General features: G+C 39.5%; 2 protein-coding genes across 7 annotated transcripts in view; one reads left to right on the top strand and one right to left on the bottom strand.

The window, feature by feature from the left end:
* Positions 1 to 3372: 3372 nt before the first annotated feature.
* mettl4 (methyltransferase like 4) lies at positions 3373 to 9993 on the bottom strand. The gene is made up of 8 exons (XM_034214025.1): positions 9546 to 9993; positions 9131 to 9196; positions 8603 to 8969; positions 8293 to 8362; positions 7765 to 7939; positions 7575 to 7681; positions 7401 to 7492; positions 3373 to 3684 (listed from the first exon to the last, which is right to left on the bottom strand). Exons 1-8 carry the CDS (start codon positions 9804 to 9806, stop codon positions 3443 to 3445), a joined length of 1380 nt encoding a protein of 459 aa, XP_034069916.1. The 5' UTR covers positions 9807 to 9993; the 3' UTR covers positions 3373 to 3442.
* smchd1 (structural maintenance of chromosomes flexible hinge domain containing 1) overlaps positions 9952 to 25212 on the top strand; it is a 32420-nt gene continuing 17159 nt past the window's right edge. The window contains exons 1-13 of one of the 6 annotated variants that reach the window (XR_004568719.1): positions 9952 to 10127; positions 10243 to 10379; positions 16170 to 16245; positions 16460 to 16618; positions 16709 to 16791; positions 16932 to 17065; positions 17193 to 17307; positions 17668 to 17787; positions 17922 to 18088; positions 18190 to 18283; positions 18363 to 18570; positions 18648 to 18768; positions 23167 to 23347. Coding sequence is in view for 5 of the 6 variants with exons in the window: in XM_034214023.1 (XP_034069914.1) it covers positions 10103 to 10127; positions 10243 to 10379; positions 16170 to 16245; positions 16460 to 16618; positions 16709 to 16791; positions 16932 to 17065; positions 17193 to 17307; positions 17668 to 17787; positions 17922 to 18088; positions 18190 to 18283; positions 18363 to 18570; positions 18648 to 18768; positions 23167 to 23347 (1620 nt within the window). In the remaining variant the exon portion in view is untranslated. Of the gene's footprint in view, positions 10380 to 16169; positions 16246 to 16459; positions 16619 to 16708; positions 16792 to 16931; positions 17066 to 17192; positions 17308 to 17667; positions 17788 to 17921; positions 18089 to 18189; positions 18284 to 18362; positions 18571 to 18647; positions 18769 to 23166; positions 23348 to 25212 lie in introns of all 6 variants that reach the window. The other 5 variants (XM_034214023.1, XM_034214021.1, XM_034214022.1 and 2 more) reach the window with 5 other exon arrangements.

Genomic DNA, 25212 nt, shown 5'->3' on the forward strand with positions numbered 1-25212 from the left:
AATATTTAATAATATTAGGATTTCTGCAGATGAATAATGAAGTGCAAGTCAGAGTCTTATTTTGCTGCACCTTGAAGAAGGGAAAGTAATAAGAGACCAGTGAGTTAGAAATATCCCCTGGTGATGTTTCTTTTAACCACAAAAAGCTCTTCGTTAGAAATGTAAGAGCATACTGGAGCTGCTATCGTAAACATCAGAGTTGGTGGTTATGAATGTACACCTTGGGAATCGTTTCTACGTCAGCACGCTCAACTTCAGATTTCACATTCTCTCTGAAGATGCTCACTGATCAAACTACTAAGTGTTCTTCGTTGTAGTTTTATCGTATGCGTTTCTTGCAAAGGCGGCAAAGATGACAGGGCCAAGGAACGGAGACAGACGATGACAAGCAGCACCTCTTAGGAAATAATTATCTCTGTCTTCCCACCACAGCCTCCTGTGGGAGATCGAGCCATGATGGCTGCCAGTTTGCTGCACGGCTGTTTCCAAACCAAAGGCTTTGTTTGTCCCTCTGCGAGTGGAGTTGTTGACAAAGCTTCTGAGTGTTTACAGCAAGATTTTCACCAACAATCTCATACTCACGATTACATGGGAAATATGTCTGGCAGTTTACCATTGGCAATATGAGATAATCTCTTGTGACGGCTTACACACTGGAGGGACAAAATCATTCATTATGCCTCTTAAGTGCAACAGAAAGAATGTCTGATCTGATCAAAGCAAGAAGATATGACATATCATTTCCCTCAGTCATCTTGAAAAATGTATTTAAATATATTACTTAGTACCCAACCATAAAATGAGATCGTAAAAATTAATAGTCTACTACTTAACCTATGAAAATAGTTATATGCAGTGGTAGAAAATAACAAAATAAAGTATATTTAACGTATACTGTAACGTAATTGGCACTATAAATGGTTTATACATTTATTATAGAGTTATACATTTCAGAGGGAGGTTTTGAACTTTTACTCAACTGCATATTTTACTAGACATGTTTACTTTTGAAAATTGAATGAATATGTCATGAAAAACATTTGAGTGTACAACATGCAATGCATTAAAGATTAAACCAGTAGTTTTAACACTTTTTGACATGTGGCCTTTTGTAAAAAATGGTGGTTCATACCTCCTAAAGTGACATTTCCCCTCTTAATTCCACAAATGCTAACAAAAAAGGAAACTATTAGAGACCAAATACTTAATTTTCTTACAGCCTATTCAGATATATCTAGTAATTATCCACTATTTATAATTATTGATTTTACTTGTGTCTATTATCATCCTTCAGGAGGGGGGAGGTGTGGGCTGACCTGGTGATGTTCTTAGTGGTTCCCGTTGAGAATAATTGTACAGCACATACATGAAACTGATGATTGAAGGAAATCTGACCTATGAATGCTCTTAGTCATCCAGCAGCAATATGACAATTGAGGTGCCCCTGCTCCTGGTGAACAACCTCATTTAGCAGAGTGGGAGGGGGAGCTGGAGGAAGGCGGGGTGACTACGTCTTCGCTCATGGTGCTTCTTCATTTGACAGGACGCTCTCCATCTGCTGGCGCCTGGAAGAGGGATGATGACCGGCCGCAGTGACATCACTCTGTAATACGCTGTAGGCTTTTAGGGAGAGTTGCGTAGTTGGAGATGATGCTTATTGAGGAAAAAACAGCAAGTAAGGAGACGAAAGCGTTGAATATTTGGGACGGTGACAGTGTGATAGGGTAGAGTTAAGGTGACTTTGATTTTGTTCCATCATTTAGATGTCTCAAGAGGAGAGCGGCCATATTGACTTCTTCATGACACAACTGACAGCAATAGTGTTTAATATTAGCAGAAGTGTTGCAGAAGTTTATAGGCAATACAGAGCAACACAACGCATGCAGGCAACTTTCTGTGCGTCAAATGCCAAGGTTGATAATTAATTCATGGTATGTTTAATAAATGGACTGTTTCTGAGAAATGTTCAAGGATGAGCGATGCCAGTTGTTTTCATTTGCCTCTCGTTTCCGTGGGAACACAGACAATGACAAGAAATCCTTGGTGACCTGATTGGCAATGTTGAGTATACCTTTTGCCTCCACCAGCGCCTCGCAAAACACCTCTCATCTAATTTCTTTCTTCTCTTTTTTACGCATTGTATGCTGTAACGTGCAAATTAAGCACAGGGGATCTACTTTGCTGCTGCTTACAGAGGATAGCACTGCACATTAGGATTAAGGCTAATTTAAATGACTATAACATGTTGCATGGAGAAGACCACAAGCATATTAAATGATAAATACAAACAAAATGTGGATTCAAAAAGACATCCTTAAACCGAGACAGTGCTTACGTGGTAACAATACAGCTTCTATGACAACTGATAAATGAACCCTCTGCAGACCAAGGCCATCAGGTGTGGCTGAAAGCTCTTGAAAAAAGAGCAAGTGGACCTTTTGATATCCGTTTTTTTTTTAATAAATAGAACTTACATCGAGAGCAAACTATTCTCATAAATATAGCTAGGCACAATAAACAGTATTTTAGGAATTACAGCATTATAAAAGCTGATTTCATCCAATCCATCTTTAATCACTCATTATTTTATCATAAAATCTATTTCTTCCACTGTAATCTTTTCTAAAAACCTTATTACTACAGGTTGAAAACAACTGGACCCTCACCTTTTGCACTTAACCAGCTCTTGTTTTTAGTTTAAATGTATGTTTTGTTTAAGACAGAGAGTATGACAAGTCAATGTGTAGATCATTCACGATAGCTATGATATGTACTATGCAGCAGTGGCCGTACAGTAAATCATTCTCATCTGCTTTAAAGAAAGACATGCTTGTCACAAAACAACACCATCATATCTTCGGGGAGCAAACTCATTAAAGATTCCTTAGAAGACGGTACATTAATGGCTATGCTGATGGTTAGAAATGTGAAACAAGGAGAGTGTCTTTCATTGGAAGTAGAGCAAATTCATGGATATAAATCCTTACGGATACAGCACTTCTTTTAAGTAAACACTTTGAATTAAAGTTCTGTTTAGAGACAGTTGCATACAAAATGAATTCAGTATGCATTCAGGATGGGAAAACATTCTGAAATACAGTTCATAAAGCATAAAATTAGTAAAAATATAAATACTTTGATCATCCTTAAGACACATATTGTACGAAGGATTACTCAAAAGGAAAAACAACAAGCTTGAGTGTCAATTCAGTGTTGGAAGTTCTAAACATAGCTGCATGGAAATGCACTTTCATCTCCAAATGCATCATCAGCCCTGGGATCACTACCTTAAAAAATGTACCAAGAGCCCCCATAAAAAGAAATCAAAGGTCCGACATGCATGAGAAGTACAGATCAAAGAAACTGGTAAAGAAGTATTTTGGCATTGAATCTTTATTTAAAAACCCACTAAAATACTGATGGTACACGTGCTGAAGGTCGGTCATTTGTCCACAGATTCTGCAGATGAGCTTAACCGTTGTGTGACTGTAGGATTGTCCGTACAGTCTTCTGCTGCTTCGTCTTCAAGGACGCCTGCGCCGTCATCTGTCGGCGTCAGAGTGAAATAGCTTGTGTGTTGAAATTTGAGCACTTCGTTACCCCAGCTGGTCCATCCAGGTAGAAGACTTCTGGCAAACAACTCCAAGCACTTGGCTTCAGCTCCAAGGTAGGGCTTCAACACCTCTACAGAGAGAAATGAAGAGGAATTAATGTGGCATGTTTGAATAAACTCGGGTGCAAACATAAGTAGATTTTTAGTATTTATAAAACAGTAAGCGACCCCCCCCAAAAAGGAGTTATGCCTTTGGTTTGCTAAGTCATGGCTAAAAACAAGATTTAAGTAGCTCTTAAAAGAATAAATATGTGTTCACTACTGTCAAGTTAAACTTTAAATAAAACACAGTTTTCATTAAGGACATGCATGTGATCAACAGAAGATGCTGAAGATAGCCAGGCCCTAATCTTTCCAAAAAGAAATTCACATTGTGTGTGTATCCGGAGGATCAAAAAGTATAAGGCAGATGCTATTTGCACCCGGGTGTCCGTAGCTAACAGTGCTATTTACACCCGGGTGTCCATAGCTAACAATGCTATTTGCACCCGGGTGTCCGTAGCTAACAATGCTATTTGCACCTGGGCTACACATTAGATACTGTTTTGGATGTATAGGTATTTATGGAAATGTTTCTTTGGGGAAAAAGGGCTAAATAATAACCAGCCTGAGAACACATTTGAAATTCAATTATTTATCAATTTATCGACAAGTAGCTAACATTGTGGCTTTCAGGGCCATGGGACCTGAGGCAGTTACCTTGAGATGAAACATTCAGATAAGTTTACTGCACTGCATTAATTTCTTAAGGAGACACTTTGCTCCATAATCGGCAGAGGACAGCACTGGCAAGAGCCCAGCTCCTTCACACACCTTTATATGTGGAGAAAAGCAGTGACCTTGAGTCTATAACAGAAGATATTATAGGGCCAGCACACCTGACAGATACTTTTCACTTCCTCTGCCTCGGTGCTACTCTGTCTGCTCTTGTGCATGCTCAAACCACTCTGACACTCGCCTCAGCCAACACTCAGTGAGTTAATGACCTCAAAAGCCTGATACCCAAACCCATCCAGCCTGCACAATGTGGTGTCCTGCCTCCCGTTTCCTTTGCACGTCAGAGAGACAGAGTCACAGAGGAAAGGCCAAACATGCAGCTCTCCAACTAACTCAACCTTAACCGGTGACTCAGCTCTCAAAGTTGAACAGGGAATAAACGGTCTAATTATCATCTTAACTCTGAAATGGAACAATGTATAAAACTTCTGCAGAGGCCTAAGGCAAAGGAAGATGTAACTTAACTACACTTGACAAGAACTCTGCCTTACAGGGTCTTCGTATTCCCCCTAAATTTAATTCAACCCTGACAAACTAAGAGCAAACTAATGTCGCACAGGACACCAGTTCAATTACAGTATCGTTATTTATTCCACACTTTCAAATATAAATTTTCTTGAAACCCTGCTAATCTGAGTTGTTTAATAATCTTATAAATATGGCAATACATTATAAACATAGTTGGAATAGGTAACATTTTAGTCTATCTTTCTTATGGAATGTTTTCAAGATATCATCAATGAATTCGACTCGCATCACAGATGTGGAGTCCCACAGGGTCTTGTGTTTTGCCCCATCTTAATCTTCTTTCAATTATTTCTAATTGTACAGTTTATATCCCAAAATAACATAAAATCCCACTTTTGCACTGTTGCCTCCACACTTGTATACACCTTATTATACATCCATGGTATACACCCAATAAAATAATACATGTTTCTCTCTTTATCATTCACTGCCAAAAAAAACTGCTTACAAGTATTTTACTTATTGGTCGATTTTATGAATATAAAACTGTACGAACAAACCCAAAACACGATGCCGCTCCTTAACGAACCAAAGTGATTCCAACCAAAAGAAAAAAAATACACCTGCAATATGACCTCTGCTTAAAAGTGAAGATGTAAAGTGGTAGAGCTGACCAAGGAAATAACTATTACAGCTGTCAATGAAACACATTGATACATAGCTCAATATGATGGATCAATTTTCTAGTCAACACTGATGCAGCCCTAACAAATGGCGATGTGCCTCTTCCTGACACGAATATTAGGGAACAGCCAATTAACCACTAATTATATTACCACGTTGGGGAGGGAGCTTTTTTCACAATTGCTATGGTTGTATGGGGTCCTAATTAATAGGGGCTTGTTGTACAGAGAAATGCAAGCACATTTCTTTCCTGCCGCTTGACCATCTGGCTTGGATGTGTTGTATCAGTAATAGTGTTCCATATCTCTCCATAGCAACCAAATATGTCAGTGATCTGAGCCCTATATGAGAGGGGAGGAGAAGTGGGGCAGGGTTTCTCAACGATGCAGACTCCAGGGTTGTGGCTTCACACCAGAGGCTGCCCACTGGCTCTAGCACACAGGACATGCTCAACAAAATTGCAGAATAATTACAAGGACGGTAGCTTGAGATGAGAGTAAGAAAGTAAAGGCTGATTAATGCCAAAGGTCTTGGAACATATTTTTGAAATTTCAACCAGTTGCATAATTCATTGCATGAGTGAACAAAATAAAAAAAACTTCAAGCCCTGAGGTGTTTAATGATCAAGTCAAATAGTTAAATAAATAAACAGCTTTATTAGCAGCTCTGCAAGAGTTGGGTCAGGCCCTTCTAATATTTATGACAACCTGCAATTACAATTTTTTTCACTCACAGCATTGAGCCACGCCCAACAACAACAACAACAACAACAACAGAGCTTTCAGATTTAAAACCGATTCAAATGAGGTGCACCACAGTAACAGATGCTGCTTTTTCTTTCTGGGAATATAGTAGTACACATTTGTTTAAAATGTTTACTTTTGTATTTAATTGTTAGTGCCATTACATTTGCAGCTGTGCACATCTAAATAAAGATGTCTGGATTACAACTCAAAAAACAAAAACAGCAAATAAAGAAAACAATTAAACCTGTTCTGATTAAACCTGCTGTGAGTGCTAGGCATGAACTAAGAATCACAGGAGATAGAACAGAATGTGTGTGCTAATCTACTTAATCTCTATGCTATCACAGCTCCACTATGGCATGATTATGATTGAAATAAAAATGTTTAGCAATATCGAGCCACTTCCATGAGGTGGAGGCTTTCTGAGCGTTTGAAAGGACGCCGGTAAACACTAGCTGTGTTTTGCACTCCATACTGCACAATAAATCGCGTTCCCCTGAGAGGGAGGGACATGACGTCAAGCCTCTTATTCATAGATCCTGCATATTCATTGTCAAGGTTTTACATTGATGCAAAGTAGCAAGGGTCCGTGTTGGAAGTCAAGTCTTCTTCCAGGACACATTTGATTAAAACGTGCTTATCTGACAAATCAAACCGGTCACGAGTTACCTTATTGTGAGAGGATTCATGCATGTTATTTTTGAGAGGTTATCTCTCAACATAATTCATAAAGAAATTGCCTATGTTGGAAAAGCAACTTATACATTTAAAAGTGTGATTTTCCCACTTATAAAATGACAATACTTATGAACACATTACTTTGGTGGTTTGGTTTCTCGTATAACAAAACAGTGTAGAAGTGTCGTGTTCCAACATGGAAAAAAATGAAGTTTGCGTACATTTCAACCATGCAAACCTAAACAACTGACTCAGTTTTAGTGCCTTAGCTTTTGCTTATGTTATAGGAGACTTTTATCATTGGATTTATCAAGAAAGATAACAATCTCTGATGTTGCAGCATTGCCCTCTAGTGGCACAGTAAAACACATACATGTAACAGTGCTGTATTTCTTGGACATACCAAGCATTCAGAAACATGCTGGAATATTTACCTGAGAGTGAGGGCTTCTGGGAATGGAGAGCTGATGGGACGCTGACAATCAAACGCTGATCCTCCACAGGAACCTCTGATGCCTCTGAAGAGCTGAAAAAACAACATTTTATCATTGAATTGTTATAGCATAAATGGTATGTAAAGTGACACAGACAAGTCACACATATTTTACCTTGTTTCGTTATCTGAAGAGGGACGAAATCGTCCCAGCACCAGCACTTCATATGGCTTCTTATGATGAGAATCCAGTGGAAACACAAACTCTCCAGATGTGGTCACCTAAGGGGAAAAAAAAACTGAAAACATCTGGAATCTCTCCAATAGCTCAGATGTTTATGATTGAGACATACAAGTTTCTGTACCTTGATCCAGAGCCATTCAGCCACAACTTCTACCCCCCAGTGTGGATACAGCTCATCACGGACAAACCGCAGGTGGCTGGGCCTGTTTGTGACCCAGGTGACCACTAAACCGTTTGGGGAGGCCAGTAAGGGTATAGGCATCCGTTTTAGCTGGGATGAGGGCAAACAACTGTATCTTTATTGAGAAAATAAGGTAAAAACAATTATAATGTTATTATATGTAATGCAAACCCTTCTCTACTTGATTCTTAAAAAGGTCCTGACTGTCACATTATATACTGTAATATCACTTTTTAAATGGATACAACTCAGGGATCTTCAGTAAACATTTCTTCATTTGAAGGGGTTATAAGCAAAGATACTGGGAGCAACATTACTAGGGGAAATGTATATAGCTTTTGAATATACTGTCTTATTTTAATTGTATACAGTTCATTTTTTCTGACATTTTCCCGAACCCTTTAGCCTGTTTTTGTGCTGTTGTAATCACTAGAAAAACTTATTTTCACACTTCAAATGTCAAATTACCTGCGACTTCTTTTCACAGACTTGTTTTCCCACGGTGGATCCATCACTATTAAGTCAAACCTTCTTCCATCTGTGTGAGAAACAAGTAGCTTTAGTTACCAATGTCAGGCAAGTGGACCGCCACTTTTGAGATGCATCAAAAATGCATTCATTAATGCCACAAAAAACATGTATCTCTTTTTTTGTATCTATAAGGAAAGCAGTTACCACAATCCTGCAGTGATGACACCTGTAATACATTTTGTCAAAGCTTTTCCAGATGGTCTGACTAATATTTACAAAATGTTTTACTTCCTTAGATTGTACTCACAGTGGACTATGGGTTGTATTTTTGTGAAATCAGAAAGCAGGAAGGCTGTGTGTGGTGGTATTACATACTCCTCTCCCATCAGTTTGACCACTGTTGCCCAGTCTGCCCTATTCTCTGTGACCCGAGAGAACAAGTCCACATGTGACGTACTGCCATCTGCAGTAACAAGTGGCTGAGCACACTCCTCCTGCTGCTCGTCGGCCACTAGAGGAAGCTCTTTGGCCATTTCACAGAGAGCGGCAAGGCTGCACTCCTGAGAGGGAAGAGGCTCCTTCACTGTGTCTGTTGTTGAAGTGCCATTAAGATATCCCAGAGATCGGGCAGAATCCACCAAAGACTTGGTTCCCTCCAGGACGACAGACCTGATCTGCATCAGCAAACTTTATATTATTGTGTATGAAATACAACTTTTAATTCTCAGTGATGGAAAGATATTTAATACAATTTTGAGGTACTTTTGTTTTTGTCATTTCATTTTCTTTCACAGATGCAGCCAAGACTTAAGTTAGAAAAAGAGATTCAACCTACCTTCTTATGGAAAGCCTGTGAATCAATTTCCCCCTGGTTGAGTTCACTGTGTTTTCTTTTCCTCTTCTGAAAGTTAAATAAATTACAATTTATGTATTTTTCTTCACACAAAGCAGATACACTTTTTTTTTTTCAGGGAGAATGTTAGATTTAAAAAACACACACTTACATATAACAGTATGTGTCTCTGATTGCTTTACTACGTTTAAAAAAAGTTTAATGGGAGTTATTACAACTCTGATTCCTGAAGAGACCTCATACACTAATTTCTCAGTTTGTAATCCAGTGTAATACAACAGCCATGCATCAAATACAAATTTTAAAAAACTATTTTATAGTCTGCTCATGTTGGTGATTGTAAATCGGTGGGTAACCAGCAGTTGTCGCTGTATAGATGTTTGAGCCCCTGATTTACCTTCGTTGGTTTGTCTGTTTTCTGCAACGTTTCTATGTTTCCTCCATCAGCAGCAACACTAGCAATCGCATCCAAATGGCTTTTTAAGATCTGAAAACACTGCCCTTTGAAACGGCAATTCACATGTGACTTCTGATTATTTTCTCTTACTCGGATGCAATGCAAATATCCCTTATCAATGAGGGAGCGTGCATCCAAAACACAGCCCTGCGTGTTTACCAGCACCACGGACATAGTCAAATCTGTGGCTTTATCTGGCATCAACGCATCTAAATGTTACAAGTAGCTCACTGTGTCGCGGTGCAGCAGCCATGTCCCGCCCAACAAAAAAAAACACAACGTATCCAGTCCACACAACGGGATTTCTCTGAAAATGATACCGAAGGCAGAGCGCCTTTTACAACTTAGCGCTGTGTTTCAGTTTCCATTTCGCGGAAGTAGATGCTGTGTGTATGTCCAATGAGCTTCCGTACAAGCGAACGTGTGTGAACTGCACGCGAACTAACTACGAAGAGAGGGCATAGTGTGTTTGAAGCTGAAGCTGAAGGCTGGGACAGATGCATAACATGCAGTTCAATCGCCGTGGGTATTTGTAAAAAGTCTGGGACGACTGCAAACTGCATGGCACATGTGGCTTAGCTAGCTAGTGAACGTGAGCTCCTATACATTGAGGTTAAGAAGGTGTTTCTCTCTCCAGCCTTCATGGAAGGAGGAAAAGTACGCAGAAGGATTCGTATTTACGACTGCCGCTCCAAAAATGGGGAGAAAGTTAACCAGGAAATGCTGGAAACGAGTGGTTTGGACTTCAAAGGCTTTATTAAACTTCTGCACCGGGTAACGTACATTTTATTTACTTGTGTTAGAGCTCACACGTGACTTCAACAGGATACCTAACTATTCTGTGTGGAAGAAAACTCGTCCATGGTCAGTTGGTGTTGATCTCCTACCACCAGTGGCGCCTCCAGAAAAGTATCATAAGGGTGGCCACTGGGGCTAAAGAAAATCTTGGGGTGGCACACCAAAACCAACAATTGAATTGTTGTAAAAGTATAGACTAGATGAAAACAATGGCAAAGAGAATCACCTACTGATATACTTTGGTTTCTTATTTTACATTTTCTGATACTATTCATCTGAAGTGAATATAATATGGATAGTTAACATTTAACTTCAAACAACATTTAAAATAACCTTGTTTTGTGTTATGTATACGGGCCATTCTATTGAATTGATGCAAAGTCAGGTTGGAACAGTTTTGAAATGTTGTATGTTTTTTTCCCAAAACGTTGTCCATATATATTTTGTACCATATCTAAATTACACATATCTAGTCAAATAACCGTACATTTTTATATCGTATTTTCAGACTGTATTGGAATGTTCTTCCTCTGGGCTCAGAAGTCTCATAATACACACATGCACACAGAAGGATTCACACTTGTATTTCCGGATCCACACTTGTGTTTTTCACAAGTGTATTCCTCTACCAAAAATGGTCACTTCTCACTACCGAAACATAGTACATACACTGTAGTCAAAAAGTATTATATTAACCTGTTAAGATTGTTTTACCTTCCCTTATCTAAATAGTATTTTAACAAATATTTCTTGAGGGTTTTCACAATTAAATCAATGCAATTTAATTTGTAATCAAATTTCAAAGTTCAATTTATACAATTCATAAAAATCTCAATGCAATTTTTCTTTGTAAAATGCATAATACTGATCATATTGATTCCAGAGTTGATGATTGTTGAAATTGAACATACATTAAACCAATCAGTATCATATCATTTTATTTGATAAGTCAATATACTTGATTTTTTACAAAACATCCAGTGTTTCGGTAGTGACCACAGTATTTAGTTCTCAAGGTTGTATCAACCTTATTGTTTAATCATTACTCATAATAACATGCCTTATGTTGACGTGTGAATGTTTGAAGCTACTGACCCAGAATCAGCACTTTAGTAACAGGCTGAAATAGTGGGCGATGAGGCTAGAATGGGTGATGTGTTTGGTATTTTGTGCAAAACACTTCATAGTAGGGGTGTAACGGTTCACAAACATTTCGGTTCGGTACGTACCTCGGTTTTTTGGTCACGGTTCGGTTCGGTACGTTTTCGGTACAGCAGAATTTTTTTTCACAAAACAAAACATATATATATATATTTATTATTATTAAACTGTGAATAATGTATTCACTCAAATAAATACAAAATATAATAAAATGAACATTAAGGTGCAGCATTTCGATGAACTGAAATAATCTGTATGAACTGTACTAGCACCTAAGCAGCCAGTTTGACATTAGGACTTGCTTGTCATTGTATTTTCATGTTTTTTTAAAGAAAAATGAACTTGTCCACATTGCTTGCCGAAAGGGCAGATCTGCTGGCACTAACAATGTCTCCTGCTGTGGAGAACACCCTCTCTAGGGACAGAGGTAGCAGATACAGCCAGGTAGCGCTTTGCTAACATGGCAACATAAGGATATTTGGTGTTTGTAATAGCTTTGGCTCGGTCTGAACTCTCTGCGAGTGGTGGAGGCTTGAATGCTAGCGGGAGTTGGGTTTGCACTTCAGTCTTTTTTCTTTTGGTACCGGTGATATTCACGTTCGGGTGATGCCTTTTCAAGAGTGTGCAAGTTTGATGTATTGCCAGCCGCGTAACCAATTTTAGTTGAACAATGCCGACAAACAGCTTTGGTTTGGTCCACCTGTCTTTGTCCGTCATCCTTGTACGTAACTGCGAAACCAAAATGTTCCCAAACCGGAGACTTCAATGATGCTGGAGGATTTTCGAGCTCAACTTTATCTGCGTTCGTCATTCATTTTCGACAGTTCCTCAAATTACTGACTATATTTGAACGCATCCCTCTGACCAGCTCTCATAGTATGCCTCTCATCCAATGAAATGACCTGCTCGCTCTATGACGCGTTGAACCCAATGTGAGCAAATTACTCTCAGGTGCTGCAACGCAGCACCTGAGATTACTTCCAAAAAGTTGTTCACATTCTCAATTTTTTACCTTTAACGTTATATTCGTTCGGTACACTTCGGTACACACCTGTACCGAACCGAAGGGCCCGTACCGAATAATTTCGGTACGGGTACGTGTACCGTTACACCCCTACTTCATAGACATGTTTTTTATATATCTGAGACCTATAATATATGCGTACAAATAGTATAATAGGAGACCTTTAAAGTAACACACTGATTTTCAGACTTTAAAACACATTTATTTCAAAACTGGGATTTACCTGCTTACCATTCCATTTTGTCACTACCAAAACGATCATGTCAATTACCGAAACGTAACCATATGTTTCGGTAGTGACTGTTTCGGTAGTGACGATTCTAGCTAAAATTGAGCATAACTAAAGAATGCTAGCAAGTACATGGCTAGCATACATGTTTTTGAAGAGGTTTACACACATAAAAACCTAATACTTTGCATAAAACTCAGAAAAAGTTTACTTAATTGAAGATAATATGTGTTCGGTAGTGACAATTCTTAAGGTTACACGCCGATTTTCAGATTTTGGAACAGATTTATATCAAAAGTATGGGATATAGCTACTTGCCATTCAGCCATGGACACGGATGCAGTGTCACTGCCATGTTTATTTATTTTTGATTTGTCAAAAGTGCAGGGGTGTAGCTAAAAACCAGGCTCAGCCATTGGACTAAAACCCCTTGTGTTTCGGTAGTGACATGAAAACTGGGGACATGATTTTTTGAGTATAGTTTTTTTATTAAAAAATTAAACCCACAATAAATATAAATATTCCAACTTCTGTTTGAATGTAATCATACAGATCTTCTAAATACACCATTCAACAAAAATAAAATGTTTTAAGTGTACTTCCCAATAGAAAGTACCCTATAAATGATGTTTTTGTATATATTAAGCTTATCACTATATAATTGAATGCCTTATGTTTAAATAGACCATAACATATTCTTAGTAAATATCTATGTCTGAATACTTAATTGTTTTGTTATATAGTTTTTGTTGTTGTGGGATCGCACTTTGCATGAATTCGGTAGAATGCCCCATTACATGTGTTAGGTGATTTATGAATAAGTACTCCCACAGCTCCTTTTTATTAACAACGAATGTATACGACTTACCTTCTAGAAGTATGGTGGATTTTTGTCAACTCCAGTCCAGTCAGTAGAAAGAAACACACGTTTTGCTGCTGTCTGTGCCCGTGAATCTGAATCTCTAATGACATTGCGAGTATTTTAGACAATAAGCAGAGTTGTGCAGCTCTATTTATTGACCTTTCCAAAGCGTTTGATACCGTCGATCATCGCATCTTAAAGCAGAGGCTACTCAGTATCGGCATATCCAGCCATGCAGTAGGGTTGGTTTGTGAACTACCTCTCTGAAAGGTCCCAATGTGTTCACTTTGATGGGCTGTCTTCTGAGTGGTTAAACATTGCTAATGGTGTTCCTCAAGGTTCTGTTTTAGGTCCACTTTTATTCTCCATATATATCAACAGTTTAGGTGAAAATGTGGATGAAGCTACTTTACATTTTTATGCTGATGATACCGTGATGTATTGTGCAGGTCCCTCCATTAAGGAGGCTGGTGTTAAATTACAGGCTGTTTTTAACATTATTCAGACTCAGCTTGCTGAACTTAAGCTTATTTTAAATGTTGATAAAACTAAGGTAATGCTATTTTCAAAAGCTAAAAAGACACCAGAGCCTGTTTTGGATATTGTTACTATGCAAGGACAAGTACTTGAAGTGGTTACCAGTTATAAATACCTAGGTATCTGGCTTGATGATTGTCTTACTTTTAAACTTCATGTCAATAACCTGCTTAAAAAGCTGAGGGTTAGACTAGGTTTCTTTTTCAGAAACAAGTCCTGTTTCTCTTTTGAAGTCAGGAAAAGGCTAGTCACTGTGACCTTTTTACCTGTGCTGGACTATGGTGATTTGATGTATATGAATGCACCTGCCCATTGCCTGGAAAAGTTAGATGCCGCCTATCACAGTGCCCTGAGATTTGTTACTAACTGTAAAGCACTTACTCATCACTGTACCCTGTAGGCCAAGGCAGGTCTGCCTTCACTAACTGTACGGAGGCTCAGTCATTGGTACATGTTCATTTACAAAGCCATGTTGGGTAAACTACCTTTTTATATCTGCTCTCTGATCTCTCGACGAATTGAAAGTACATATTGCCTGAGATCTCATGATGTTGTTTTATTAAATGTGCTAAGTGCTAGGACTGTCTTAGGGAAGAAAGCTTTTAGTTGTGCAGCTCCACTAAATTGGAACAGTCTGCAAACATGTTTAAAACTGAGCACTTTGGTTCCCCTGCATCATTTTAAAACTCAGCTGGGTGACATGCTGTTTGATACTCATGGTACCTGTCTCTGTAAATAGAGTTTGTAAACTGTACCCTGTACATTATGTTGTTTGTCATCCTTATTGTTGTTCTGATGTTACATGTGTAACTAATGTCCTGCAGGTCACCCTTGAAAAAGAGATCTTTTGATCTCAAGGGGCTTCACCTGGTTAAATAAAGGCTACAAACAAACAAACAATCTGAGAGTGGTGCACTCGAGTATCAGAGTGTTACCATGGTAGCAGTCGGAGAGGGAGGGGCTGCAGTATGAGCGTTGGAAGCTCAAATCAAGCGACTCGCTGGCTGTGAATTTGTTGTTAAATATCAGATAAATGCATCATGCCCCCAGGAAGTGCGCCGGACTCTGATGAAAATATTCGTTGTGTCCAAACGGCGGTACTACAATTTCCGTATCAGTCTGTGACGTCACTGGGCCCAGAAAGACTTTTCCCCATTGACTAACAATAAAAAAGCTGAAATCCTCATAATGAAGAAACTCTGAACTGTCCACAATAGGTGCATTCACACCGCAGTACTTCTCCCACAAAGGTCCGTGAGTTCATGAGAACTCTTTAGTTCTCATGAACTAAGTACAGATCGCGATCACACCGGAATAAGTTCCTGGGGAAGGATTAGGCAAATGAAGCCGCTGACGTCACTTCTTCTTCTTTTGCTTTGGGTTTACTGGCAGGCCGCAAACAACTTCACGGCGTATACTGCCACCCGAAGTCCCCGGCCAGAAGTCCGAGTAAATCACCAGAACGCCGGCACCTCCTCATCTCCACCGCTCCCATGTTTTCTTTTGTGTTGCCATAAGTTAGTCTCTCTGCGTTTGTGCGCTGGGCTAATGCTAATGCGAGGATAATAAAATGGCGGCTTCACAAAACGTTTTGGGTGTTTTACGGGGTGTGGTTTGCATTCCGCCCAGCCAATCAGACATAGGAACCTTTTTCTCCCACGAAAGTACCTGCTCTCTAGCAAAAGGGGGTAAAAAAGGTTCTGATGAACTAATTTTAGTTCCGGCTTTTTATGGTGTGAACGCGACATTTCGGAACTATATCGGAACTAAAGTGGGAAAAGTACTGCGGTGTGAACGCGGCTATTGTTCTTAACAAAATCTAAAAATATTAAATAAAATAATCTAAATATTTGCCAAATAATGTTGTGTTGATTGACTAAAGAGACTCTAATAAATCAGTGACACAACAAAGAAACAAATGAACACTCACTTACTTTTGATATTCCTTAACAGACATTTGGGATCCGTTCAAATGAAACATTTGTGTTGGCCACAACAGACAGAGCAGTCCTGGATTCTAAAATATTTGGTGAGTAAAACAAATATTTTTTATGAAAAGTAGATAAACTATCATTCATCATTATAGAGGAGACAATTAAACAAATATTTTCGAAATGTTGTGGAAAATTGTTAATATTTTTCTGACTTTGTTCTGAATTTGTTTTCAGTTTTGAAACTTGACCGTTCATGTAAGAATTTATATATCAGTCTACATAGTACAGATACATTTTATTTTATTGCAGACGAGCTTCAAGATGACAGCACCCTCCACTTGTTGAAACAGAAACACCAAGCTCTGGCTGCGGCGACAGAAGAGAACATCAACTTTACTCCTCACTATGATACGCTGATACAGAGTGGCACCTATGAGTACTGGGCTAGCAGGGGACAGAACCCATTGCGTAAGTTCTTAAATAATCAAAGTAGAATGCATGAAAGGGACATAATCTGCATATACTCATTGCCTGCTACTTTTTCTTGCATTTTCCCAGCATACTCACTTGCTGAGCTGATCGACAACGCTCTTTCAGCCACAGCTAAAAACCAAGGAGTGAGGAAGATAGAAATACGCATGGTTGGTTCTGAATTTGCAAATCCTTAAATGACCAAATACTTCGCCTTCTTCTTTTGCATCTTGGTTAACCATTCATGTCATTTCCATAAAGAGTTCAAAGTCGTTGTCTTTGTTTACTGATGTCGGACCTCTCTCTACAGATGTTTGATGACACTCTCGGGAAACCTGCAGTGATTGTTTTAGATAACGGGTGCGGGATGACCTCTAAACAACTCAAAAACTGGGCTGTGTACAGACTCTCTAAGTTTACCAGGGATGTCGGCTCCTATGGAAGGTTTGTTTGCTCTACCTTCTTCACTTTCTAGCTTTAAATCAGTCATGTAATTTCAACGTAAGCTTTCAATATTGTACCTTTTTAGTTTAACATGCCCAGAGTTTGATTATAATTATTCTTTTCACAGTGAGGATGAAGGATATGTTCGGCCTGATCCTGTCCCTCGCAGTCTCAACAGCGATATATCCTTCTTTGGAGTTGGAGGAAAACAGGCTGTTTTCCACATTGGAGACTCAGTCAGGGTTAGTCTTCAGTGAATATAGTTTCAAATGAAGCAATACCAGACACTTAAACAAACACTACCATAAGAAGGAACACTAATGTATCACTCACACTCTTTTTCTTTACTTTTTGGTTTCTAAAACCTTTACAACACTGAGGAATGATCATTTGTGTCTTCTGCCTAGAGACTAGAGATATTGCTATATTTATACATGTAATGTGCATTGACATCTAGATAAACAGTGAAATAAAATAGATAATAAATAAATACGGCATTCAAGTTTTCTACCAGGAATGTGTGCCAGCATGTATTTGTAACGTGTCTCACTGTTGTGAATGAGCAGAAACTAACGATAGATTGGTTTTGTTCGGTGTTTTAGATGATCAGTAAACCATATGGCTCCCCGGATGTTCATGAGATGGTTATTTCCAAACAAGACTTTGAGAAAAAGGTGAAGAACAAAGAGGATGTTTACAGTGGGATCATTCGAAACAGGAAGGTAAGTACTCTGATTGAATGAAGTCGGTGCTCGTTTGTAACTTCAATAACAATGTTATCAAGCTTTTTTGAAGCTCTTTGTGTTAATGTCTCTGCTATTTATCCTCTGTTTGATGTCTCAACCCCCTCATGCAGCCCGGCGACCTTTCACATGTGAAAACAAATGATGAGCGCTTCCTTCATAACCTCATCCTAGAGGAATCCGGCAAGGAAAAGTTCACGGCTGTGGTCATTACAGGAGTCTTTCCTGATCACATCGCTTTTCTAAAACAGGATATCAAAGTGTGGACGAGACAGCTGGCGTAAGTTCATTTACCCGCAACATTTGATATGAACTTAAAACTCTTAACAGGTCCAATGTTTTCTGCTTTAACTCATAAAAAATGTTTTGACCATGTTTCAGTGAAGTATACCACTACTACATTCATGGAGTCAATGGAAAGGAAATGAGAGACAGCTCCGCAGACTCGGATTGTCACCCTGAAATAAAAATCATGGTGAGGTAACCGTTCCACATTCTGCTGATGCTTTTAATTGAGTCTTTCTCTGCTAATATTCATTATCTCTTTCGAACAGATCAGTTTACGTGACAAGCCTCCCGTTGTGATGGATCTTAGAGAGGTGGAAAACGACATTCAGACTATGTACATAAAATCAGCTGTGGACACGTTTGAGTTTAAGGCCACCACTGCACAAGATGGCGGCACAGTGGATGGACTCATTCGGTATCATCCCTTCCTGTATGACAGGGAGACTTACCCTGAGGACCCTAATGCTGTGCAAGGTATTCAAACTCTTGAATATGACAATTTAGAGCTTTGGATCAAAACTGAATTTCAATGTTTGTCTTTTGTCCATCAGCCCCTGATGATGAAGATGATGGTGATAATGAGCCTGGAGTCCTGCATCAGGAAAGAAGGAAAAGGCCGATATTTGACTGTTTCTGGAACGGACGGCTCATACCTTACACCACAGTGTCTGAGTAAGTACTTCAACTATTTTAGCTTATGTTAGTGCAAGAAAATGTACACAGTCTATGGAATGGGCTTATTTGTTTTTTTTGCAAAATTCCGATGAGGACATTTATAATAATGAGACCGGAACTTTGGTCAGAATGTACATAATATAAGCCGGTTAATTGTTTTTCAAAGTAAAAGAAGATTAAAGGATACACAAATTCTAATTAGGGATGCTCAGATCAGGGTTTTTGGCCCGATACCGATCACCGATCATAGGATGGGTGGGGGCTATCAAATCTAATCAAGTTTTATTTATAGAGCACATTTAAATACGATTTTTGGTCTAGCCAAAGTGCTGTACATGTAATAAAAGCACACTACTAAAACATAAGAAAGAAATATAAAAACAAAGCATAGGGAAATGTCAGGTGTCATACTCAGCTCTGACTAAAAGGCCAGAGAGAAGAAGTGTGTCTTCAGTGGAGATTCAAAAACCCCTAGGGTCTGGGCAGACTGTTCCAGAGCCTGGGGCCAGCTGCTGCGAAGGCTCGGTCCCCTCTGGTTTTGAGCCTGGTCTTGGGCACTATCAGCAGCAGCTGGTCAGCAGACCTTAAAGCTCTGGCAGGGGTGTGGCGATGGAGGAATTCAGCTATATAAGCCGGAGCCAGCCCATTTAGGGCTTTGAAAACAAATAAAAGGAGTTTAAAATCAATTTGGAACCGAATTGGAAGCCAGTGTAGTGAGGCCAGAATTGGGGTGATATGGTCACGCTTTTTATGGCCAGTCAGAAGATGTGCAGCTGCGCTCTGCACTAGCTGCAGGCGTCTAATTGAGGCCTGGTCCATACCCACATACAGAGCTTTGCAGTAGTCCAGTCTCGAGGTAACAAAGGCATTAATAACCCTTTCTAGGTCTTTAAAAGATAAAAACGACGTGGTCTTGCCCAATAGTCTTATTTTAAAAAGCAGGTTTTGACTACGGAGCTGACCTGCTCATCAAATTTAAAAGCACTATCGAAGGTCACTCCAAGGTTCATGACAGAGGGGAGGAGGTTTTTGTTGAGAGAGCCCAGAGTATCAACCAGAGAGGCTGGAGGCTGGGGTCCAAAAAAGATGACCTCTGTCTTGCTCTCGTTGAGGTTGTCCAGGATTTGATCTCTATCAAGCAGTCCATCAACGGCTGTAGTGAGTTATTGACATTTGATTTGAGAGGCTATGGGGATCTTCCATTTAAAGTGTTCTATTGTGAATTGTGTAGCAGAGTTTCCGTTAGCCGGTAATTACCGGACTATGACCGGTAATATATGCTGATGTTTAAGACTAATTTAATGGGGCTCATTTTTATTTTGCTTCAGTTTATAATTGTAACGGATCGAAAAGTTCAGATTCATTTTTCAATAAATGATGCACTTCCACAAACAACAAACAACATCATTATTACATTCAAACAAACTACTTATACTAGATGAAGTATATTATTCAAAAGTTTACATTAACTTTGGTTAATAACACGGGAGAAATAAACGGAGCCTCTCTTTTCCTCTCTCGTTGCATATAGCTATTTTATTGTCTTTTTCGGACACCTTGAAAAACTGCCAGACCGGTGAAGCCATTTTGCCCTACGTTTTTAAGACCTTTGATCAACAATGTCACCTGTAACAGGTGACATTGTTGATCAAAGGTCTTAAAAAGTTCATTAAAGATTATTTTTGTATTGTTCCACTGTCTGGCAGTAAATGCCCTCCAAGTGCTAATACCACAACTTATGAAGATTAATGTTTTGCATATACAACAGGTGAGCAGAATTCATCAGGTTGCCATGGTCAAAGTTTAGTTCTCTAGAAAGAAAATCCCGAGTACCTTTCATTTCATTAAGGCCAATTAAATATATAATTGGATTTATTGTAAAGAGGCATGTTTTACTAAACTACAGTCATTATGAGTGAAACAGAATGATTAAGTAAAATATGAACTGAAAACTGTGTAATTATGTAGTTAAATATTTACCTTGATTAAAAGTGATGTATAGATTCTGTGTAGGTTTAAGGTGAAGCAGAGTACCAGAGGCTAATGAATCATCAATTGGAATGCAGTTAATGGCTTTGGGAGAAGCAAGGGTGAAACATGCATCCATAAATTCTCTAAGAGCAGGAAACTTTCAGCATGGCGATCACTTAGAGGTGTTTTTGAAGTCGAAGGAAAACAGAGTAAGAAGCCCCTCAGATGACATCTTATAATAATGCATCCTATTTTTTATTAGAGCGCTTTGAGCACCTGCAAAAGCACTTAAATCCCCTTAGCTATCATCTAAACATCCCCACCATAAAACCATAAAATCCCCTTGTCCTTGTACCATTTTCATATCCCCCTTTTACACTTCCTTTGGCCCTCCTGCAATGTAAATCCTTAACATACACTGAACAAAAATATAAATGCAACACTTTTGTTTTTGCTCCCATTTTTCATGAGATGAACTCAAAGATCTAAAACATTTTCTATATACACAAAATAACCATTTCTCTCAAATATTGTTCACAAATCTGAACAAATCTGTGATAGTGAGCACTTCTCCTTTGCCGAGATAATCCATCCCACCTCACAGGTGTGGCATATCAAGATGCTGATTAGACAGCATGATTATTGCACAGGTGTGCCTTAGGCTGGCCACAATAAAAGGCCACTCTAAAATGTTCAGTTTTATCACACAGCACAATGCCACAGATGTCGCAAGTTTTGAGGGAGCGTGCAATTGGCATGCTGACAGCAGGAATGTCCACCAGAGCTGTTGCCCGTGAATTGAATGTTCATTTCTCTACCATAAGCCGTCTCCAAAGGCGTTTCAGAGAATTTGGCAGTACATCCAACCGGCCTCACAACCGCAGACCACGTGTAACCACACCAGCCCAGGACCTCCACATCCAGCATGTTCACCTCCAAGATCGTCTGAGACCAGCCACTCGGACAGCTGCTGCAACAATCGGTTTGCATAACCAAATAATTTCTGCACAAACTGTCAGAAACCGTCTCAGGGAAGCTCATCTGCATGCTCGTCGTCCTCATCGGGGTCTCGACCTGACTCCGGTTCATCGTCGTAACCGACTTGAGTGGGCAAATGCTCACATTCGATGGCGTCTGGCACGTTGGAGAGGTGTTCTCTTCACGGATGAATCCCGGTTTTCACTGTTCAGGGCAGATGGCAGACAGTGTGTGGCATCGTGTGGGTGAGCGGTTTTCTGATGTCAATGTTGTGAATCGAGTGGCCCATGGTGGTGGTGGGGTTATGGTATGGGCAGGCGTATGTTATGGACGACGAACACAGGTGCATTTTATTGATGGCATTGTGAATGCACAGAGATACCGTGACGAGATCCTGAGGCCCATTGTTGTGCCATTCATCCACGACCATCACCTCATGTTGCAGCATGATAATGCACGGCCCCATGTTGCAAGGATCTGTACACAATCCCTGGAGGCTGAAAACATCCCAGTTCTTGCATGGCCAGCATACTCACCGGACATGTCACCCATTGAGCATGTTTGGGATGCTCTGGATCGGCGTATACGACAGCGTGTTCCAGTTCCTGCCAATATCCAGCAACTTCGCACAGCCATTGAAGAGGAGTGGACCAACATTCCACAGGCCACAATCAACAACCTGATCAACTCTATGCGAAGGAGATGTGTTGCACTGCGTGAGGCAAATGGTGGTCACACCAGATACTGACTGGTCTTCGGACCCCCCCAGACCCCCCCAATAAAGCAAAACTGCACGTTTCAGAGTGGCCTTTTATTGTGGCCAGCCTAAGGCACACCTGTGCAATAATCATGCTGTCTAATCAGCATCTTGATATGCCACACCTGTGAGGTGGGATGGATTATCTCGGCAAAGGAGAAGTGCTCACTATCACAGATTTTTTCAGATTTGTGAACAATATTTGAGAGAAATGGTTATTTCGTGTATATAGAAAATGTTTTAGATCTTTGAGTTCATCTCATGAAAAATGGGAGCAAAAACAAAAGTGTTGCATTTATATTTTTGTTCAGTGTATGTCTCTGTTAAACACATACAAGACTAAAAATACAATGTTAACAGTGTAAAAGGCAATCAGAGTATAAGACAATATGTTTTAAATTATTATATGATCATTTGACACAACGGGACACTGTTCTGGAAACTAGTTGTACCATATGCTCTGTATGTGATGACTTCTTCCATTCTTTCAAGCATAATAAATACACGTATCCTGATATTGAAGCTCAAGCCGGTGACGATATTTTTCTAACAGTCATATCAAACTCTAAAGTCTTTCACACAATGAAGCTCTTTAATTGACTGTCAGTTATAAATCTGAAACAATCTGAAGACTTATTTATTTGACACTGCTGGTCTGCTTACATTGGTGCTATCCATGTGTTTTACAGGTTTGACTGGTGTGCTCAGAGTAAAGGAGTAAAGGAGCTTGCAGAGTGTTACAGTCGGATTTCAGGGGTGCTCTTCACTGACGACAGATTCCCAGTCAGCACCAACAAGCTCACCTTCATGGAACTGGAGCTGAAACTGAAGCACAGGGACACTTTCTTCACACGCATTGTTAAGGGACAGGTAGTCATTCGAAACTTTATTTTTTTGTTACAAAACTTTGCAGCCCTACATTCAACATTTGTACTTTTTTAGCACCAGTTTAAGATGTGGATATATATGTGGATATATATTATATTATATTATTAGTGCAAAAGATATCATATTAACCCTCTATGGCAGGGGTGCCCAACCTTTTTTGAACCGAGAGCTACTTTTAAAGTTGCCAGTCTGCCGAGATCTACCAGTCCAAATAGAGAGGCGTAGCCATTACTGACAGCCTACTACCAGGTAAATACACACTTCTACTTGTATAAAACTGACCTTTGTGCGATTAATACTCCATAAAATACTGCAGATCCTTTATCTTACCTCTTTCTAATCTACACACATACAAGTATTTAACTGAAGTTACACAACAGTGTTGTTGATACAGAGTTGGAGTTTATTCACACGTCACACTACAGTGGGTAATGTTTTCAAGAAACATTGAACAGTGCTGCCACATATGACTCAGGAACAAAAGAAAAGACTCTGAACCCTTTCTTTGCCATTATATAAAAATAGTGTTGTTACAAAAGTATAAATGAGGCTTACTAATAAGACAACTCAGATCTGAAGCTACACAGGAATCTGCTGTCAAAGTGCAATACAAAAGACAACATTAATATAATCAAACCCTTTTTTTGTTGCATTTTAGTAAAGTATAAAAATAAATGCCTTTTAAAATAGGATGCAAGCAACACTAGTTTCTTAACCTGAATTGATAATAGACTATAATCAATTTTTAAGTTTGCATTCTTATACCATTTTGTACAATAATTATAATGAATAAGTTCAAACAAACTAAAACTTACAGCTGATTAATAACGGTATCTAACTTGAGTTTTTATTATATCAAAAACCTGTTGAAATGCTACTGTTATTTTTACTGTCCCCCAAAAGCGCATCGGCAGCCTCCAGGTATGCTTCTTACACAACTTCGCCATCTTTGAAAGACTTCATGTGTTTCGCAAGAACGTGACTGACACGATAAGATGCAATGGTAGCAGCCTTGCTCTTGTTGTTGAGCCTGGTGAAAATGGACTGCTGTGCATTTAGCTGTCCTTTCATGTCCCTCACCTTTTGGGAGCGTAGGGCAGAATTAGGAAGGAATTCCGTCTCGTAGCGTTTGTGCACTGTTTTGAAATGCCGCTCCTAAATTACCCTTCTTCGATAAAGCCACGCTCGCATTGCAGATGAGACAGATGGACTTTGAATTTGAATAGATACACAAATAATCATCCTCCCACTCGGAGTGAAAATTATATATGTTTTGCTTCTGCCATAATTGCGGTCATGTGTGTGTGCGGACTGTCACTCCTGTTGACACGGACAACGTTAGCGAACTAGTGCACTGCCCACTGCCTACCAGCGACCAGTGTTGCCAACTCCATGGTAAGGAAAGTAGCTATTAGCTGTCCGAAAAGTCGCCAAATGACGGCATCGCCTAATTTGCATATCATGTAATTGCGGCTGTAGGAGAGAGCATGGTAGAGGGGAGTACAAAAAACGTTCCCAACCCTTCAAGGATCAAAACTTGAAACCACCGGAGTTAAATACAGACGGCAGTAGATCAGAAATGTCTTTGCCTTTTTGAGTATGTTTTGGGGTTTTAACATGCATGGTGTCAGACAGTTTGGCATAGAAATCCCCCTTACAATAAAGGCAGTATGCCCGTGTGTCATCTCCAATAAATGGCTTCAACCATCCTTTATACTCAGGGTTTGATTCCCCCTCCTTTCTGTATTTTTGAGAATACAATGTAGACTGTGCCATGATGCTTGTCACAGAGAGGCACACACACAGTGGACGAGGTGATTGAGTGACTGAGGCTGTGTGAGTCAAAG

Source organism: Gymnodraco acuticeps, unplaced genomic scaffold (assembly GCF_902827175.1).
Source record: "Gymnodraco acuticeps unplaced genomic scaffold, fGymAcu1.1, whole genome shotgun sequence".
Classification (NCBI taxonomy): Eukaryota; Metazoa; Chordata; class Actinopteri; order Perciformes; family Bathydraconidae; genus Gymnodraco; species Gymnodraco acuticeps.

Bases quoted from the DNA above. Each gene is read 5' to 3' on its own strand.
- mettl4 (XM_034214025.1), bottom strand. From the start codon at position 9,806: ATGCCAGATAAAGCCACAGATTTGACTATGTCCGTGGTGCTGGTAAAC. The intron at 8,970-9,130 runs GTAGGTTGAATC...TTGCTGATGCAG, and splicing joins CACAGGCTTTCCATAAGAAG to ATCAGGTCTGTCGTCCTGGA. The intron at 7,682-7,764 runs GTACAGAAACTT...TTTTCCCCTTAG, and splicing joins CTGAATGGCTCTGGATCAAG to GTGACCACATCTGGAGAGTT.